At 46.5% G+C, this 20,567-nt stretch overlaps 1 protein-coding gene across 6 annotated transcripts; it reads left to right on the top strand.

The window, feature by feature from the left end:
- Positions 1-341: 341 nt before the first annotated feature.
- Positions 342-20,476, top strand: TMEM79 (transmembrane protein 79; the record flags this gene model as incomplete). 6 transcript variants are annotated; one of them, XM_082204317.1, is made up of 4 exons in its annotated part: positions 342-469; positions 13,560-14,544; positions 16,835-17,048; positions 19,821-20,476. In XM_082204317.1, exons 2-4 carry the CDS (start codon positions 13,779-13,781, stop codon positions 20,035-20,037), a joined length of 1,197 nt encoding a protein of 398 aa, XP_082060443.1. In that variant the 5' UTR covers positions 342-469; positions 13,560-13,778. The 6 variants fall into 6 exon arrangements, with proteins under 6 accessions (XP_082060443.1, XP_082060441.1, XP_082060439.1 ...); XM_082204315.1 differs by lacking the exon at positions 342-469 and adding an exon at positions 5,386-5,444; XM_082204313.1 differs by lacking the exon at positions 342-469 and adding an exon at positions 5,389-5,551.
- Between the last annotated feature and the right edge of the window lie 91 nt (positions 20,477-20,567).

The raw sequence follows: 20,567 nt of genomic DNA, 5'->3' as shown, positions 1-20,567 counted from the left end.
GGCAAGACTCCAGCAGGGGGCCTCTGTGTGACGACAGTCCCCCAGTGACTGGCAAAGGAAAGGGCAGCTTCTGCTTCGTCTCGCGATATCAGCTTACATCGACGCGAGAGCTCATACACCAGTCGCTAAGCGCGTTTCCTTACCCATGAGATTTGCCAGGACTATACTAAGGGCAAGATGGCTGCTCTTCCAGCTTCAAGCTGCATTCAAATAAACTTTATTGACAACATAATCGGTTGCCAAGCAAACGTGGTCAGATTGGGAAGGAAGGAAATCAGCGTTTTAAATATTGTTATTATGCGTGTATGGGGTGTTAGGGGAGGGGTACACTGGTGGGGGCCATGTTGTATTCCTTCTGGGGTAGTTTTTGTCCACCTTTGGTCCCCACCCTGCACTCAGCTCCTAGAAGCTGTCAGCATGCGACAGCAGCCACACCCCAGGAATGGCTTCGACTGGCCGGCTAAACCAGGTGAGGGCTTAATGCAGAATGCTGCAGTGCAATTGCTCACAGGAGCAAGACCTTGCCAATATATAACACCCCTGCTCAGAGACCAGCGCTGGTTGCCAATTTGCTAAGGGTGTTACTACAATCAAAGTGTGTGTGTTGCTAAATAAATAGATAAAATAAAAGGAGGAACTTGAATGTGCTCACATGGTTCGGCCCCTCCTCATTTCATCCCCACAACAACCCTGTGAGGTAGCCTAGGCTGAGAGAGAAAGCGACTCACATAGCTGTCAACTTTTCCCTTTTCTTGCGAGGAATCCTATTCGGAATAAGGGAATTTCCCTTAAAAAAAGGGAAACGTTGACAGCTGTGAGCGACTGGCCCAAGGTCACCCAGGTCCTAGTCAAAATTCTCTAGCCGCTGCACCACACTGGCTCACAAGGGGTAGGGGTCAACACCAATGAGCCCCCTCCAGAGTCCTGGTGCCCCGGATACCTGCCCAGGTTTGCCAGGTACTTTGTTGTTGTTGTTGTTTAGTCGTTTAGTCGTGTCCGACTCTTCGTGACCCCATGGACCAGAGCACGCCATGCACTTCTGTCTTCCACTGCCTCCCGCAGTTTAGTCAAACTCATGCTGGTAGCTTCGAGAACACTATCCAACCATCTCGTCCTCTGTTGCCAGGTGCTAGGGTTGCCATATATCTGGAATTTCCCAGACATATACGGAACACTGCAGTCGGAAGCAGTGTCTGGGCAAAAATCGAAAACAAAAATGTATGGGGAAATCCGTACATATGGCAACCCATGGCAAACTTCATTCTTTTCTCTTTTTCGCGATTTTGCCAAAAATCTCAACAGCTTAAGAAAGGTCAACAACTTTGCCCACCTGCCCCCAATGAAAGAAAGCTAAACAACTTTTCTGTCTGGATTGTCACTGTTTGAAATATGGCAACCCTACCAGGTACTGATCCCTGACCCTGACTAAACCCAACACTAGGAATTAATAGAAAATATTTTGTGGAGAGGAGGCTAATATGTATTAATAATTGTTCTTGGCTCAGTCAGATTGCAGAAAGAAAAAAACACTCCGTTTCTCCACTTACATCCAAAGTAGGGTGGCCATGTGTCCTCCTTCAGAGAAGGCAATCCTCTCTTTGTTGCCCAAATCTGGTTTAAATGGTCTCCCTTGGCAGGTTGTGAACTCTCCTTTCTTGGGGGTTTTTAAGCAGAGGTTGGATGGTCATCTGTTATGGATGTTTTAGCTGAGAGTCCGGCATTTTCAGGGGGTTGGACTAGAGAACCCTTGGGGTCCCTTCCAACTCTACAATTCTATGAAATATACATAATCCAAAAAATGCTTTAAATGGCTTAGCAGCACCTGAACAGCAACACTAAGCAGGCCCAGTAGGTATGGAGATGTAGAATCATTAGAACTGTAGAGTTGGAATGGACCTCTAGGAGTCCAACCCTCTGCAATGCAGGAATATGAAACTGTACCGTAAGAGGATAAAACTTGCAACCTTTGCATTATCAACACCATGCTCTAACCCAGGCATAGGCAAACTCCGGCCCTCCAGATGTTTGAGACTACAATTCCCATCATCCCTAGCTAACAGGACCAGTGGTCAGGGATAATGGGAATTGTAGTCCCAAACATCGGGAGGGCCGGAGTTTTGCCTATGCCTGCTCTAACCAACTATCTTATGTTTCTATTTAAAGGTAAAGGTACCCCTGCCCGTAGGGGCCAGTCTTGACAGACTCTAGGGTTGTGCGCCCATCTCACTCAAGAGGCCGGGGGCCAGCGCTGTCCGGAGACACTTCCGGGTCACGTGGCCAGCGTGACATCGCTGCTCTGGCGAGCCAGACCCGCACATGGAAACGCCATTTACCTTCCCGCTAGTAAGCGGTCCCTATTTATCTACTTGCACCCGGGAGTGCTTTCGAACTGCTAGGTTGGCAGGTGCTGGGACTGAACAACGGGAGCACACCCTGCCGCGGGGATCCGAACCGCCGACCTTTCGATCGGCAAGCCCTAGGCGCTGAGGCTTTTACCCACAGCGCCACCCGCATCCCATGTTTCTATTTAAATGACAGCAATTACTTCTAAATTTGCATCTAACACACACACACACAAAGTCTCATACCCAGCGGAATTCTAAGGCGACATTCTCAGCCTTTCTGGAGAGGCAGGGAATTGAACTCAGCTATACTGTACAGGTGCAAATATAACGTTTTTAAGTGCATTTTAAGTGCATTATACAACTGTGGCACTAGATGGCAATGGTGAGCTATTGGCAAATTCAATATTTTCACAGCTTTTTATATATGCATAGATTCCACCTGGGACCTTCTGTTCTGCCAGTGAGCCAGAGCTCTCCTCCTAAAACTAGATACTTACAAGTTTCTAGTCTTTATGGATCCCAATGAATGGCTGGTTGAATTTGGGCTCTCCTGCATGCAAGGCACTTACTCTTTCACTGAGCTACAGCCTAGGAAACACTGGGAACATAATGTTATCACCAATCACTGTATTGTGAATGCGCTTATCTTATATAAACTTGAGCTTAGCCTGGAAATGGCACAGATTTACAGTGCCATGTGCATTTTGTGGCCTTTTAGCCGGTTTGTGCAATCCTGCCCCTACCCTTGCACCTCCCCTGTTAAAAATCAATCGTTTTGAGTAGTTACCTTAGCAGGTTTGCATGCCTTCCTCTCTGGAATTTGCCTTTGTTGACCAAGCAGTTTGAAACCTGCTGTTCAAACTCTTGTCCAGCTCAGGCTCCTGTATACAACTGGGCAAAACAAATATTGACCTGACAGCAGAACACACTCTGCTCAACAGCAATCATGCTCAGACTTGGCTCAACTCTGGAAACGATACCAATTTAAAAACAAAAACAAAAAACATGTTTGCCATTCTCAAATGGTGGGAAGTTGAAGAGCACTTAACACTTCAAGAGCACATAAGAGGCAAAACCGATTGTATTGTTTTTGTGAGGGGTATTTGCAAATACACAGGTTCAGAAGGTGTTTTGGGGACACAGAAGCGAGCACTCACATTGGTCCTCTGGAATGTGAAAGACAAACTTCTCTTCCCAAAACTGCTGGCTGTTCTGGTTTCCCTTCACAGTCACTTGAACTGTGAAGTGTGACTGGGCGGCAGCAAAATGTCCATCAGAGTCCACCCACAACTTGGTCATCCATCCCCAGGTCTGAAGCAAAGGAAATCCCCATCAAAACCTGTGATTAAAAATAATAATACTGCTGCCTTCCCCAGCGCTTCTAATTTTGTTTCTGTTTTTTTTTTAATAATTTTTATTAACAGGCCAATCAGATCACATTAATTCCAAATCACATTAGTTCCTAATTATACAGCCAAATTTTTAAAATTTTGTTGGGGGTACCCATACTTCTAATTTTGGATACCTTTAGCATACTCAGGAATCAAAGATTTGTGTCTCTTTTGTTGGAAATGTATACTTTTTTGTGCATGCTGAAATTTCCCTTTTTAACCACCCCACTCATACTCAGAAACGGAACTTCTTGGTTGCTCTGTGTTGCTACCTGAAAGCAAAACAGTAAGAGATGTTATTGTGAAATATAAAACAGAGGAGGAGTCGTCACATAAAAAGGGGTTGCCATATTTCAAAAAGTGAAAATCTGGTCAAAAAAGTTGTTGAGCATAAACAACGCTGCCAACATGGCTTGCCATATGTTCAGATTTCCCAGACAACCTCCCATTTCCATCCAGACACAGCTTCCTAAATTGCAGATGTAAGGCAACCCTAAATTCAGGGCTGAGCCTGATCTTGAGAGCCAGTATGGTGTAGTGATTTGGATGTCAAACTAGGACCTGGGAGAGACGAGGGTTCAAATCCTGGCTTGGCCGCCATGAAGCTGCCTGGGTGACCTTGAGCTCAGTCACTGCCTCTCAGCCTAACCTACCTCACAGGTATCTGAAGAAGTGTGCATGCACACAAAAGCTTATTATACCCGGGACAAACTTAGTTGGTCTCTAAGGTGGTAGTGGACAATTTTTTAATTTATTTCGACTGCATCAGACCAACATGGCTACCGACCTGAATCCACCTCACAGGGTTGTTGTGGGGATTGAAAAAGGAGGGGGAGAAGCACATCTATCCCCTTGGAGAGAAAGGTGGGATAGAAATGCAATGAATAAATAAATACATGAGTAGGCAAACTGGGTGGCGCTGTGGGTTAAACCACAGAGCCTAGGACTTGCCGATCAGAAGGTTGGCGGTTTGAATCCCCGCAACGGGGTGAGCTCCCGTTGCTCAGTCCCTGCTCCTGCCAACCTAGCAGTTCGAAAGCACAAAAGTGCAAGTAGATAAATAGGTATCGCTGCGGCGGGAAGGTAAACGGCGTTTCCGTGCGCTGCGATGGTTTGCCAGAAGCGGCTTAGTCATGCTGGTCACATGACCTGGAAGCTGTACGCCGGCTCCCTCGGCCAGTAAAGCGAGATGAGCGCCGCAACCCCAGAGTCGGTCACGACTGGAACTAATGGTCAGGGGTCCCTTTACCTTTACATAGGCAAACTAAGGCCCGGGGCTTGGATCTGGCCCAATTACCTTCTAAATCCAGCCTGCATCTGAGAATCAGCATGTTTTTACATGAGTGGAATGTGTCCTTTTATTTAAAATACATCTCTGGGTTATTTGTGGGGCATAGGATTTCGTTCATTTTTTATTTCCCCTCCCAAAGGTCTGAGGGACAGTGGACTGGCCCCCTGCTGGAAAAGTTTGCTGACCCCTGAATAAATGGCTAATACTGATAAATAAAGTTGGCGTGTATGTTTAAAAGCGAGATCAGAATTTGCGGGACTTAGCTGGCTCCATCCACACTTTCCAGGAGGGATGTGCATGTGTTTCAAAACTCAGAGGCTTGGAGGGTGGGGCCAGGCAAGCCACCCCCCTGGCCCTTTAATCCCAGCTCCACCTGGGCTGGTTAAACAGGTTTGAAAGTCCAAGCGAAAGCAGAGGGTAAGCTGAGCATTTCCAAAGAATTATAGTCGCTATAGAGAGAACAACCGTTCCTAAACTGGATCTGCTTCCTGGTGTTTGGAACAAGCTCAGTTTTCTTTCCCCAGGTAAAAAAAAAGGGGGACGTGAAGGCTGGGGAAGAGGGGATTTGGAGGGAGCAGAAAGTGGGGACGCTATTGTGGGAGCCATGCCTTCCTCCATTTGGGTAAGCCCTGTTTTAATTTGCTTCTGCACCTTTTCCTCTTCAGAAATAGGAGCCACCTTGGGTTCTTCCCCTCTCCTAAACACAGACGGGTTGCAGAAATATTTTCCATTGTGTTTCGGTTGTGATCTCCCCCCCCCCTTCCCATGTTGTGTTTTTGTGGTGGGAAAACTGGCATTTCCTTGAAAATGGTCGGTGTTTTTAATAAATGCCACAGGCTTTGGGCTCCGAAGTTTTAAAATAAAACCTGTGTGTGTGTTAGTGGTACACAAAGAAAACCAGGTAAGAAAGGAAAAAACCTTTTTGCACATCTGAATTTCACAGGGAATTGTACTCAAAGGATATTCCAGACACAGTTCTGTGATCCTTACTCAGAAAGTGATGCTCAATGGGTGTAGATAGAATCGGCAGCATTACGAAGCAATCTTGTGGACATTTGCTTTGGATAGGGAACTCTACTGAGCTGCACGCACACAGGATTGCTGCTTTAAATTGTTAGTTTTTAAATGAGGGGTTGCCAACTTTTTGGGGCCTCTGGGCACATTTAGAATTTGCAACTCCCAGTCAGACTAGGGCTGTATGTTAACTATGCAAAAGTGGTATAGGATTTGGAATGTTTCTATTTTATTTAGTTCATAAAATTTCATACACCGCTTGATTGTAAACGGACAAGCAAACACGCAAAGCGTTTTACAAAAAAGAGAAGGCAATAAAATTGTAAATAAGAAGACTTGAGTCCTGATAATTTAAGGTTTTCAAAAAGTAAAAATAGGAATTAAAAAAAACAGATTAAAGCTTGCATCAGCTTTCGAAACGTCCTTCCAAGTTCTATGATTCTATCTAGGCAGGCTTGTCTAAACAAAAATGTTTGTAGTAGGTGCCGAAAAAAGGCACCTGCTTGATATCAACAGGCAGGGAGTTCCAGAGTTTGGGTGCTGCCACACTAGAATATCGAGTTCTTACAAAGGCAGAATGGGTATTATGTGGCACTTGCGATGGTGCCAGTTCTGCCGATTGAAGATTGTGCTTGTAGACAAACTAACACAACATTGCATTGTAGTCAGAGGTGATGTTACCGCAGATAAATGTTATGACTCGCCTCCCATCATTTATTTCATTAATTCCTCACCAGAACAGCCTAGAACACCTTCTGTTCCCTTTTCCTTTTGGAGAGGTGTGTGAGCCTGAACTTTATCCAGATTTTCGTTATTTAGATATCGTGTCTCTGACTCTCTCCAAGGTTGATAGAAGCTTGTTAACTTTGCAAGCTTTGATCCTATATATTTGGCATTTATATATTATTTCCCAAGTGTGTCATGAAAATGCCCGGTTCACCTGTGTATATATATTTTTTCTGATGTACTATTTGGATGTTTTAATTCTTTTATATCAGTTGCATAGAATTGTACAGTTGGAAGGGACCTCGAAGTTTAATCTTTGTCATTCTTTACCAACCTGGTGTCCTCCGGATGTGTTGGACTACAACTCCCATCAGCCCTAGCCAGCATGGGATGCTGGGACTTGTAGTTCTAAAGTACAACTCTGCATGGGGCTGCCCTTGAAGACGACTTGGAGACTTCAGTTGGTCCAGCCAGATTACTGGCAGGGGTTCCATTTATATCCCACGTGATTCCTGTTTTAAACGAGCAGCACTGACTGCCAGTTTGTTTCTGGGCTCAATACAAGGTGCTCATGTTAGTATTTAATGCCCTAAACAACTCAGACCTCAAATGCCTTTAAGGTTGCCTCCTTCCCCACAGACTCTCTTGGGTGTTAAGATTACTTCTTGGTAATTCCACTCTCAAATCTTCAGGAGGTGGTGGCCTAGGGACAGGGCCTTCTCTGTAGCAGCCCCTAAGATATGGTATGATCTGACATCCTCATCCTACAGCTTTCGGAAGATGCTGAAGATGTGCCTCTTTCTCCCGGCTTTTGACACTTGAGGCGTATGTTTTTCAGACTTACCTTACTGTTATGGTTGTAAGCTCTTTTAACTTGTTTTTAATACTGTGTTATAATTGTTGTAACCCACTCTGAGACCTTAGGGAGAAGGGCAGGTGATTGAAAACATACAATCGGTCAATCAATATCTGGAGGACAGCATGAGAGCTATTTGAGCCAGGAGCATTGAGCAGGCAGAAAAAATGAAATAAGTCATTGATCAGGACCCTGTTTGCCTGTTGTACATTTTCAAAGTTCTAATCATGTTTTGGCTTCTAAACTGTGGTGAGAGCCAAACTCAGTGTGGTTTGCTGTATGTGAAGAGCATTGGGACAATGTAAAAAGCCCCGTACAAATGGAAAGTAATTCTCCTTATCAGTTTTAACGTTTCCTAATAAGGCAGCAGCTGTCGGCTGGCTGTTTTAAATGGTGCAGTTCCATTGTTCACAAGAACGGAAGAAGGGACCTTATAGAGAGTCAGACTGTTTGTGCATCAAGCCCAGCGTTGTTGACTGGCAGGTGTCTTTTTGGAGAACCTTGAACCTTCTATGTGCAGAGCAGAAGCTCAGCAAATGATTTATTCTATTTACTTTTCTTCCATAACGTGTATACACCGCACAATTGTAAACAACAACAAACAAACAAACTCAATGTGGTTTCCAGAAAGAATAAAACAATAAAATTATTTGTTAAAAACAACTGTTTAAAACATTTTGAAAATAAAAATAAAATCAGCAATAAACTAAAAACAAATTAAAGCACATGCTGGTCCTCTGCGTATCTGAGCTTGTTTAAACAAGCATGTTTGGTTTTTTTTAACATGCGCTCTTTTTGAGTGCAAAGAAGGAACTTCCCTGTCAAAAGGCAGGGAGTTCCACAATGCGGGAGGTTCCACATTAAAACATCAAGTTTTGACAAGTGTAGAAAGAATATTGTGTGGCACCTGCAAGAGTGCCAGTGATGATCGTTCCCTTCATAGGGAACAATAACTAACCTATATATTATTTTTATTTATATAAAAAAAGAAAAGATTACCTGCTGCTTGGTTGTAAGAAAAAAACACCTCAAAGTGGTTTACAAAAAGATGACAAGATTGAGGGAAATTAGCAACCCTATTTTAAAACATACAAAAGTTAAAATACTAGACATAAACTCTATTAATTGCAGCAAGCCACATAGCTCCGCATCTTCCACCTGCTTTTCCAAGATGCAAAAATAGTCTGATTTAAGACTGCATAGATCCAATTAAAACTGAAATGAACCGCGTAAACTATGGATCTCTGGGTCCAGGTGCCTGACTGGTCGCCATCTTAACCGGAAGATTAAAATTTCCTCAACTTTCTAAGCATCTGGGCTGGCTTGTCTAAACAAAAATATTTCTAGTAGATGCCGAAAAGAGTATAGTGAAGGCACCGCTTGATCTCAACAGGCAGGGAGTCCCAAAGTGCAGGTCCTGCCAAACTAACAGACTGAGTCCTTACAAATGTGGAACGGGTATTACGTGGCACCTGTGGTATTGCCATTTCCACCAGTCTAAGCAGGTGGGCACATATGGGGGTAAGGCAATCTCTTAGGTAAACTGGTCCCAAGTTGTTGAGGGCTTTATGTGCTAATAGTACAGTGGTACCTCGGGTTACATACGCTTCAGGTTACATACGATTCAGGTTACAGACTCTGCTAACCCAGAAATATTACCTCGGGTTAAGAACTTTGCTTCAGGATGAGAACATAAATCGTGCTCTGGCGGCGCAGCGGCAGCAGGAGGCCCCATTAGCTAAAGTGGTGCTTCAGGTTAAGAACAGTTTCAGGTTAAGAACGGACCTCCGGAATGAATTAAGTACTTAACCTGAAGTACCACTGTAACACCTTGACCTTAGCCTGGTAGCAAATTTTTAACCAGTGTGGATTTCTGAGCAGGGATGTTATATGCTTAGAAAGCCTGCCTCCTGTCAGCAATCATGCTGCAAAATTATGCACAAACTACAGCTTCTGGATCAAGCGCGAAGGAAGCCCCACATAGAGAGCATGGCTTCCACACTGTGCCACAAATAATAATATTAATAATAATAAACCTGAAATTTTGTGTATTGGTGGTGAGAGGACGGTTATTTAATGGAGCCGGTCATTCCTGATCAACAACTCACGGCTTGTAGGCAGCTGCCCAGGAAAACACCTAAAAGAATAGACTGTTTCATAGAGTTGTAGAATTATAGAGTCGGAAGGGACCATTTGCAGGAACTGTTCTGGAATTTCCACCTTGCCTGACTTCCCGCTCCTCCTTTTTTTGCAGGAGCTCAGTTGATGTCATTCCCCATTACTCTTGCCTTACCTATGACCCATAGCTCAGTGGCAGACTGCCCGTTTGGCATGCGGAAAATTCCTGGTTCAGTCCTCACTGACCTCTCCAGCTAGGGCCTTCAATCAAATGCAAAAAATAAAAACATGGCACAGTTTCCTGCATTGTACAATTACTGACCCTTCTCTCATGTCCCCTTTTGGGAGGCAGCCTTTGAACACTGACTTATTGCCATGCCCACTTTGACAAGCATCTCTCCCCTCTGTGAGGGTCAGGCATGGGTCACAGCGGCCGGTGCCCCCAACAAGATTAGCCACCCTAGGCTTGCCTGTTTCAGCTGCAAGTAAGCTGCCTTTATTCCAGCAGACTGGAAGGTGATTTTGAACAAGACAGCAGGTGTTTCATGGAACTATAAAATTCAATTCTACAATTCCAGCTTTTGCTTTTTAAAAACAAAACAAGCAGCTTCCTTTCAGTTAAGGGAGCAAGGCAAGAGCGGCTAATATTTTTTGGGACTGCAGGCTGCTTTGACCCATAGCTGACCTGGTCAAACTGGTCCATCATTAAGGGCATCCAACTGGCTGAAGCTGTCCATCCTGTCTCCAGATCTCCAAGGCCAACACAGGTGTGTGTGAAATAGCCCAAACAGGCACCAGTACCTTTCCACAGGGCCTGCAACTGGTGCATTCATAGCTCAGGGCAATGTCCCTTAACAGCAAAGGCAGCCTTTCCTTAGAGCCCCATTGCATAAGATTGAGCCTGCTGGATCAGGCCAGTGGCCCATCTAGTCCAGCATCCTGTTCTAACAATGACCAAACAATTCCCGGTGGGAAACCAGCAAGCAGGATTCAAGCACAAGAGCACTGACCCCACCTGTGGTTTCTATTATATACTGAAGTTCTCACCCTGGGCCTGCAGGGGGATACGATACTGTAGATAGTTTTCACTCAGGTCTGCATATGCAAATAAGGAATTGAAAATGACGTTCAGTGATTGGCTATTTACAGAAAATTGTTACTGTTGCTTCGTAGTTGAGCTCTATATAAGCAGGTTGGCTGAACCCTTCAGTTCAGTTCTGTTCTGGCCTGTGAATAAACAAGAGCTGTCTGAAGAATCGCTATGTCATCTGATATGTTCACCCACAACAGTTTCCACCAACTGGTATTCAGAAGAGTGGCTGGGGAAACCCAGCCAGATGGGCGGGGCATAGATAATAAAATTATTATTATTATCTCTGCTGTGGAGGCGGAGCATAGTCATTGTGACTAGCAGCCGTCAACCGCCCTCTCTTCCATAAATTTGTCTAATCTTTTAAAGCTACCCAAACAAGTGGCAATCTCTGCCTTCCTGTGGGAGCGAGTTTAACACTGGACTTTCTTTTCTCTGCCCTGAACCTTCCAACATTCAGCTTCATTGGAAGCCCACAAGTCCTAGTGTTGTGAGAGAGGAGGAAAAACTTTCTCCGTGCCTTGAATAATTTTATAAACTTCTATTTCACGTCTTACTCATGTTTGCTCTAAAGTAAGAAATCCCAAACACTGCCACATTTCCTTATAGGGCAGTCATCCCATCCCTTTGATCATTTTGAGGTCCTTTTTCTAAACAATTTCCAGCTCCACAATATCCTTTTTGAGGTGAGGTGGCCAGTCCTGTACAGAATAGTCCAAATGTGCTTGCACTTTTTGCAAAATCCTTATTTGTTATTACTTCATATATACATGTTTTGACGTCTATCAGCCTTTGCCATCCTGGAGCCCTCCCAAGTGTTTTGGACTATAAATCCCATCAGCCCCAATAAGCATGACTGATGGGAGTTGTAGCGTGAGGCATCCGAAGAGCGCCAGGTTAGGGAAGGCCAATGTGCAGGTGATATTTTACAGTAGGGGTGGAAAGATCATTGGCCAGCGAGATCTAGAACTCCGAAATCACTAACAGAAGACAAACAGATTTAAAGAAATCTGAGCTCATGAATTCTTTTGCTTGTTTTTTTTTTTAGTACTGCTAAGACACAAAAGAAAAAGGGAAAAAAGTACTGCTAAGGTACTTCAGCGACAGACGTTTATAGAATTATACTTGGGGTGGAAAAAGTGATTAGGGGAGAGTTTTTTTCTCCCTCTCTCGTGACACTAGAAGTTGTGGACATTCAACAGAGCTGAATGTTGGAAGATTCAGGGCAGATAAAAGAAAGAACTTCTCTCAGCACATAGTTAAACTATGGAACTCACAAGGTAAAGGTAAAGGGAACCCTGACCATTAGGTCCAGTCGTGACCGACTCTGGGGTTGCGCGCTCATCTCGCTCTATAGGCCAAGGGAGCCGGCGTTCGTCCGCAGACAGCTTCCGGGTCATGTCGCCAGCATGACTAAGCCGCTTCTGGCGAACCAGAGCAGCACACGGAAACGCCGTTTACCTTCCCGCCAGAGTGGTCCCTATTTATCTACTTGCACATGACGTGCTTTCGAACTGCTAGGTTGGCAAGAGCAGGGACCGAGCAACAGGAGCTCACCCCGTCGCGGTGATTCGAACCGCCGACCTTCTGATCAGCAAGTCCTAGGCTCTATGGTTTAACCCACAGCGCCACCCGCGTCCCATGGAACACACAAAGAAATGTATTAAAATACAGATGGTAAAAACAGCACTATTAAAATTAATACAAGGGACCCGGCTCGGTAGCAGACAGTGTTAAGCCAAATGTTCCACCCAAGAGGCCATGATGAGTAATTTGGAGGGAAGTGATGCCACATTGGTGGCCTGGGTTGTAGCTGGAATCATAGGGAAAATGGGTAGAGTTGTGGGGTGTGGCTCCTTCCCTTTTTCCTCCTGGCTTTATAATCCTCCAAGTCTTCTTACAACAGGCCAGGAAGGTAGCATTCTGGTTGGGCCGGGTCCTGGTTTCTGGCTAGGTGACAGCCCAGTTCATCATCGCTGAGTAACCAGAGCCTACCTAGTCCTGCTTGATCTGGATTTAGGAACCTGGGCATCCAGCTCACAAGTCTGTGGCTTCCGTTTCAGGATCGAGGCTGGTCATTTCCCTTCTAAATATTAACCCAGGGTTACAGTTCTGTCATTGGCGCTCATGAGAGCCCTTATTGATTCTCATGAGTCAAGACTGTGCCAAGGTTTAAGGTTCACAAAAGGGTAACCGTAATAATGAAAGGTTGCAGCGTTTGGGGGGTTTTTTAGTTTAGAGAAAAGTTGAGAAAGAGGCGACGTGATAGACGTTTATAAAATTATGCTTGGCATTGGGAAAGTGGATAGAGATAAGTTTTTCTCCCTCTTGAAGCTACGACTTGTTGACTTCCAATGAAGCTGAACATTGGAAGATTCAGGACAAGATAAAAGAACGTCCTTCACACAGCACATAGGTAACATATGGAACTCCCTCCCACTGGAGGCAGTAGATGGCTTTAAAAAAAGAGGATTGGACAAATTCATAGAGGAGGAGGAGGCTCTGCTCTGCTCTGCCTCCATAGTCAGAGGCAGTAATGCTTGTGAATACAATCATCTGCTTGGCCCCCCTTTGGCCTGATCCAACAGGCTTTTCTTACATTTTTATGTCCTTAAGCTTTTTCCACTGTTGGTATTTGCTTGAGTTGGGAGGCCTGGTTTTATAGAACAGTCCTATAATGGCTGCTTTTAAACTGAGTCATGTTGTATGCTTTTCCACCCCTTTGTAGAGCCAGATGGAGAAGATGAGGCGAGCCTAGCTATAAACTTGTCCAGAAACAGATTGCACCTCCGCTTTCCAGATCTAAATTGCCCTCCCGGAAGCAGGGAGTCATCAGGACCAGGGATAAATTGCTGTTATGGCGCCCTAGCTTGAGAAGCCCACTGGATGCAACTGTCCCCTTGAGAAGAAGTCAAAACTTGCTGGAGATCTTCCTGGAGGTCCCAAAATGGCAGCTGCTATCCCTTTGGAGGAGGAGGAGGTGGTGATGGTAGTTTTGGGAAAGGACCCACCTGAGAACCAGGAAGTGACAAGTTACACCCCAGAGCAGAATTCTGAGGCGACCCTGCCATGGGATCAAGCCCGTCATGATATGTCTTGTGAGACGCCAACACTGGAAACGTTGGAGACTGACTCCAGACCAAGTCCTGAGGGAAGCAGGGAAGAGGCCATTATGGGGCCTGGTGTGGACAGTGAGGCCTTCTCTGGAGTTCCTGCTACCCAAGTGGTGGAAGAGAAGGAGGAGGAGGAGGAGAAAGAGGATGACAACTGTATGCCTGCGGTGGCGGCCCAAGTCTTCATCCCCATCGACCCCTACTGCATCGAACGCACGCCAGTAACCGAGAAAAAGGAATGGTACCCAGCGTACGATGAAGAGGATGAGATTATCCGCTGTGAGAGGGAGAACGCCGCCCTCGAGAAGCAGAACTTCATCTCCCGCGGCTACTCAGCCCATTTTGACGACTCCCCCAGCTACGAGGGGAAGCCAGGCAAGACCTGCGCCGAGAGGTGGCCTTGCTTTCAAAACGGCACCTGCAGCTCAGCCAACCTCAAAGCGGTGGCTTCCATGATTGGAGCCGCCGTCATCTTCCCCTGCCTGATCTACGGTGCATATGTCTTCTTGCCCTTTGACGCGCCATTCATGCCCACCATGAGCTCCCGACTGGTCTACACCATGCGCTGCGGCGTTTTTGCAACCTTCCCGATCATCGTAGGTGAGCGTCTGGCTGTGGGTTTTGCTACAGGGGAGAAAGGGTTTCCCTGCCAGGTTTTGCCAAAAAGCCTTTCGGAAGCCTTTTCAGTTTGAGGGCCACATTCCCTTTTAGGAATCTGGTCAAGGGCCACTTGCCTGGGGGTGGGGCAGGTGCCAGAGGTAAAAGATGGCAGAACCACAAGTGTGAATTGTACCTTTGTATATAGTAGGCTAGTTTTTACACACACTCCTCTATCTTCCAACTGGGCGAGCAAAAGGCATGGTTGGAATTAAAGGACAAAAGTACTCAAGGAGGGCATTGCAGGAGGGTGGACTAAATGGGGTACCAACCCTATGATTCTAGGGTGCAAAATAGGACCAAGGAGGGGGTTTGCCTGGTGTGAGGAGGTGTGACCTGAGGGGAGTCCTGAGGGCTGGAAAGAGAGGGCCTCTTTTGACCCCCGTCCTGATGTTCATTTGACCTGACCCCTGCAGTCCAGTTTCCCCCATTCTTGCTTCTCAGCACCCCAAATGTACCAGCTGCTGACTTAAATCAATTATGCAAATCTAGCACACTTTAATCTATTTCCACACTTTTCATAATGGCTTCTGCTAGCGCTGAGAACTTTTCCCACCAATACTGATGACCGTTCTTGCTCTCCCTCTCTGGCCTGAGATTTTACTGGTCATGTTGTTGTTGTTTAGTCATTTAGTCATGTCCGACTCTTCGTGACCCCATGGACCAGAGCACGCCAGGCACTCCTGTCTTCCACTGCCTCCCACAGTTTGGTCAGACTCATGCTGGTAGCTTCGAGAACACTGTCCAACCATCTTGTCCTCTGTCGTCCCCTTCTCCTTGTGCCCTCAACCTTTCCTACCATCAGGGTCTTTTCCAGGGAGTCATCTCTTCTCATGAGGTGGCCAAAGTATTGGAGCCTCAGCTTCACGATCTGTCCTTCCAGTGAGCACTCAGGGCTGATTTCCTTAAGAATGGATAGATTTGATCTTCTTGCAGTCCGTGGGACTCTCAAGAGTCTCCTCCAGCACCATAATTCAAAAGCATCAATTCTTTGGCGATCAGCCTTCTTTATGGTCCAGTTCTCACTTCCATACATCACTACTGGGAAAACCATGGCTTTAACTATATGGACCTTTGTTGGCAAGGGTCATAGAAACTATAAACTTGCTCATAAAAACAGAGAGCAGTGAAATAAATGTACTCTCTTGTGCCAGATTTCAGAATTTGCATTTGTGCAATAGGTGAACAAATGCGCTTCTCAGGTGATGCCCAACCCCGGCCTGTAATATTCTTCAGGGCTTTTTATTGTTTGATTTCCGTGTTGATATTCTGAGGGTGTGTAAACAGACTTGCTTTTTCTGGCAGATCAAGCTGGGACCTGTTCTCACTTTACTCTGTACATGATGCCATGCTGAATGAGGATGCTATTTAAATATCAAAAACTGTAATTCCAAAGGGCATTTACACCATTTTGCAAATGGATCTAGGATTCCCTGCCCAGGACTAAGAATGGAGGAAAAACTAGTTGTGCCATTTCCAGTACAACCTAATGTTGCACAGTTCTGATTGGACAATACTTGCAATATCAACAACCCACCTCTTCTCTGCCCTAGTCCCTAGAGTGGTCTTGCTTCTCTTGTATATGTCTGATGTCAATAGGCAGAGAGTTCCATAGTGTAGGTGCTGCCACACTAAAAGAGGGATTTCTTACAAATCCCTCCTCTTGCACCCTCCCAGTTTTAACCAAATCACTTGTCCCAATAGCCTGCTCAAAACAGTTGCTAACAGGGCTACAATTCCCAGAGTTCCCTGGGAAGTGCGATTGGAAGTTAAACTACTCTAGTAACAGTGTGAAGGGAATAGGGAGTGTCCTAACTATTCTCAGCACCTTTAATGAACTACAGTTCCCAGAATTCTTTTCAGGGAAGCCACAACTGTTTAAAGTGGTGTGACAATGTTTTCAATGGATGGTGTGAATGTGGCCCTTGGAACCAAGGTGGCAGGTCCCTGAGAAAGTCTGGGAACCACTAAACTAAGGGTTTGTTTTCTAGTTGTCAAATGAGCCTTGCCAGCTTGGGGAATAGTCAAAGACGTTCCTGCAGATCATATTGGTGATCGAGTTGGAATAAAAGGGTTTAGGTGGTCTGGATTTTGTAAATTAATACGAGGGCCTTGAACCCAGCTCGGAAGCAGATGTCCTGGGATGCAGGGTCCTGGAATCCTTTGAAGTCCACTGCATCTTCATGTTCAGGTATCTGAGTGCACTCTCTCTCTCTCTCTCTCCATCCTGCAGGTATGATTGTGTACGGGGTCTCGCGGATCTGTTTCTCCTCCCTGCAGCCCTTTGGCGAGCTGCGCCGGGAGGTGGAGATCCACCGCCACTACGTCTCCCAGTCGGTCCAGCTCTTCATCCTGTACTTCTTCAACATCTCCGTCCTCTCCACTTACCTGCCCCAGGAAGGCCTCAAGCTCATCCCTCTGCTGACAGCCCTCTTTGCCATTTCACGGTAAGAGAGAGAAGCAGAAACGCAGCAAATGGTTAGCGGCGGCAGCACAGGCACAATTTCAACAGCAGGCCCAGCAGGGCCTCCTCATCTGGAGGCCCCTAATGCAGCAGCCATGGCCAGGTCCACACCATCCATTTTTAAAACGCTAGGGTATCACTTTAAACAGTCATGGCTTCTTCCCGCGAAGAATCCTGGGAGCTGCGGTTTGTTAAGGGCGCAGAGAGATACTAGAAGGACCCTATTTCTCTCCCTGAGCAAGACGGTCTGGGCAGGTTGGCTATGAAAGCAGACTCTGGGTTGTGTCTCAGTGACAGAACACCTGCTTCTCATGGAGAAGGTCCCAGGTTCTTTTTTTAAAACACATTGTCAGAGCTGCTCCCAGATCCTAGCTCACAGAGGATCACGCTAGCCAGCGATCATTAAGTAAAAGTCTTTATTGAGTTACAGTATCCAATCTCAAGCTGCTGCGTGCAACTCTACGTCTTATGCGTTAGATCGGCGAAGCTCCATCTGAGTCTCCGCCCCTTGTACACCAACTTAATATCCTAGCCCTGCTCCACCTTTTCCGCCTGACTGTTCTCCTCTGGGTCCCTCTGCCCCCCGGGGTCTCTTCCTTCCGGGATTCTTCTGATCCCGACCCCCCGGACCCTCCTGTCTCCTTGCGCCGGGCTTTAGGACCTGGCTCCCTTTCCGGGCTGCTTACTGCGCCACCTTCCTGTGCATTTGAACTTGGCGCGCACGCCCAACCTTCCACCTTCCTCTTGACCGTTTCCTCGCTCCCCGATGGAGGTGTGGCCACTCCTGACTCGTGCCCTCCCCCCTGTTGTGAGCCGCCAGCGCTTGATCCCTGGCGCCCTTCCTCTTCCCTGCTCTCTGGCGGTGACGCTGGTCCCGATTTCCAACTGCTCCCCTCTGAGTCCCCTCTGGCTCTATCTTCCTGGGGTGTCCCCCTAGGCTCCCCCCTTGCCCTGGCCACTGGCGCTCCTTCCTGTGAATCTTCTGATTCACTGGAAAGACTCGGAGATCTCGGGTCGTCGTCATCACTCATCTTTTCTTCTGCCTCCTCCCCCTCGCTCTCTGTTTCCTCCCTTGCCCTTGCCTCTGCTCCTGAACCCCTGACACACATTTTTATTGATTTTCCAATAAAAAACATTCAGTTAATATATCCAATCATAATACTCCAATTAAAATAAAAAACTATAAAAAAGACCAAATTATAGTACAAATTATAATTATTAATTTTTCAGAGCTCCCCACGGTCTGGATCTCTGAAGCGTATCTCCACATCTCAGGCATGCCTCTCCTCGTTGTTCCCATATTTTCCACATCTCGATTTTGACGCTTTATAATTCTCCGTCCCTGAGTCCACGATTCTCAGTCATGTCAAACATCATATACTTTCATCCGCCGAATACATCTTTGTTAGTATATATTTTTCCAACTGTCTTTTTACTAGCGCAGCTCCCTCTGACTCCATTCCAATCCGGGATGTTGTAAAGTCTGTTATCTGAAGTTTAATGGCACAGCAACTCCCAGTCATTAATTGTCCGAACCTTCAGTCCCTGCTGGCATCTCCAGGAAAGGCTGGGAGAGAAACCCACCTGAAACCCTGGAAAGCCACTGCTGCCAGCCAGTGTAGGCAATACTGCACTAACTGGACCAGTATAAGGCAATTACCTATGATCCTATGGAAGTACCTGTGCTGCTGCCACAGTCTGCTTCAGGGGCTAATGCAGCCTAGAATACCTCCCCCCCCACACCCTGCTTCCCATCATTAACTGCTACAGCAAATGCACTTTCAGGGCCCCTCTAGGCAGAGTGCGTGGCTCTGAAGGAAGATCCTCAAGCAAGACAAGGAGAGCGCCTCATTGGGCAGGTGGTGGTAGGGCAGCCCAGCAGATAAAAGCTGCAAGACCAGGGGGGCACTCAGGCTGGCTTCATATTTTAATGGAAGGGCCCGTGGCCCTGCAGGTAGTACTGACCTAGAAGGGCCTGTCTTGGGTGGGGGGCACCAGCAGGTGACCAGCCAGGTTAATCTAGCTCATCAGAGGTGAGGCTGAGCTTTAGGCACGTTGTCTAATATTCCTGGGGAGACCGGCGGTTGATTATTTATATGCCACCTTTTTCCTCCAAGGAGCTCAAGATGGCCTACAGACTTTTCCTCCTCCCCATTTTATCCTACCCTGTGAGGTAGGTTAGGTTGCGAGGCAATGACTGGGCCAAGGTCACCCAGTGAACTTCGTGGCTGAGTGGGGATTTGAACCCTGGTCTCCTGGACCCTAGTCCAGCACACTAATCACTATACCACTGGGGCTACCCCCTCCCCTGCTGCACTGTCCCACAAAAGTCAGTTAAATCTCCATTTTTCATCTTCAAGGTAGTGACGGCATCTAGCATCACTGAAGTGTCGTGGGTTCCCACGAGGCAAGACACAGTGATAACAGCAAGAACCTTCACTGAACAAACAGAACTGGACAACAGGGGCAAAGCAACTGCTTATATACATTTCTGAAGGCCTGGGCCACTCCCACTCCCAACATGATTGGCTGTCCAAACTTCAATCATAACTCAGAGTTTAAGGACCAATGGCAGAGGCCCAAATCCTGAAATGTTCTGTGGTTGGATATCATGTATCGAATCAGAACACAGGGGCTCAGTCCAAAACTCAAGCTCAGGCAAACAGAGACCACTGAATATATAACAATCACGACCATCTTTTGACCTTGCTTGCTTTCTCTCCTCCCTCCCACCCTTTCCCCCAATTTCCTCCAGGCTCCTCTACTGGCTAGCCTACGCCATGGGCCGCTCCTTCCGTGGTTTCGGATTCGGCCTGACGTTCCTGCCCCTCTTCACCATGCTGCTGTTCAACCTCTACAGCATGTTCATCATGGATCCAGAGAATATGTTTGCTGTGGCCGACAGCAGTGACAAGTCCTCCCAAGAGAAGGAGCAGCGCCTGGCAGCCCCCAAGCCTCGGTTCTGGGGCTGAAGAGGGAGGGAGCCACTGCCTTGCCTTGGACTCTGGCCTTGACCCAATGGACATTATACATGATGGACCTCAGGTTTCACTACCTGATGGGGTGCCCACCATCCCCTGCTATAGTCCTAATGTTTGGTACACCTGTAGGGCAAGGAGCCCTCTTCCCCATTACTTGTGATCCACTTTGTCCTCAAAACGGGGGCCAAATTGTATCCTGTAGTATTCAAGCTTATTCTAGACCAGCTGCAAAGTTGAACTCTGAAGTGCAGGGAGCCTTATTGTGTGAGAAGTCTGAAGGCAGGGACATTTGTAGGCAGTGCTTTTTTTCTGGGGGGATGCAGGGGTAGACAGACCCCTAAACATTTTGTGAATCTTTGTACTTTTGTCCATTTACTGTATTTATTTTTCCCGATTTGAATTATAAAATGGTGATTTTCTTGAGTCAAAATGAGAGGACCCATAAACATTTTTTTAAGAAAAAAAAAGCACAGTTTGTAGGTCATCATCTCCTGGAGATAGGAGGAAATCAGAGTTACCCA

The sequence above is a fragment of the Podarcis vaucheri genome (assembly GCF_965113315.1).
Source record: "Podarcis vaucheri genome assembly, chromosome: 16".
NCBI classification, from domain to species: domain Eukaryota; kingdom Metazoa; phylum Chordata; class Lepidosauria; order Squamata; family Lacertidae; genus Podarcis; species Podarcis vaucheri.
This window is presented reverse-complemented; position numbering and strand designations above follow the sequence as displayed.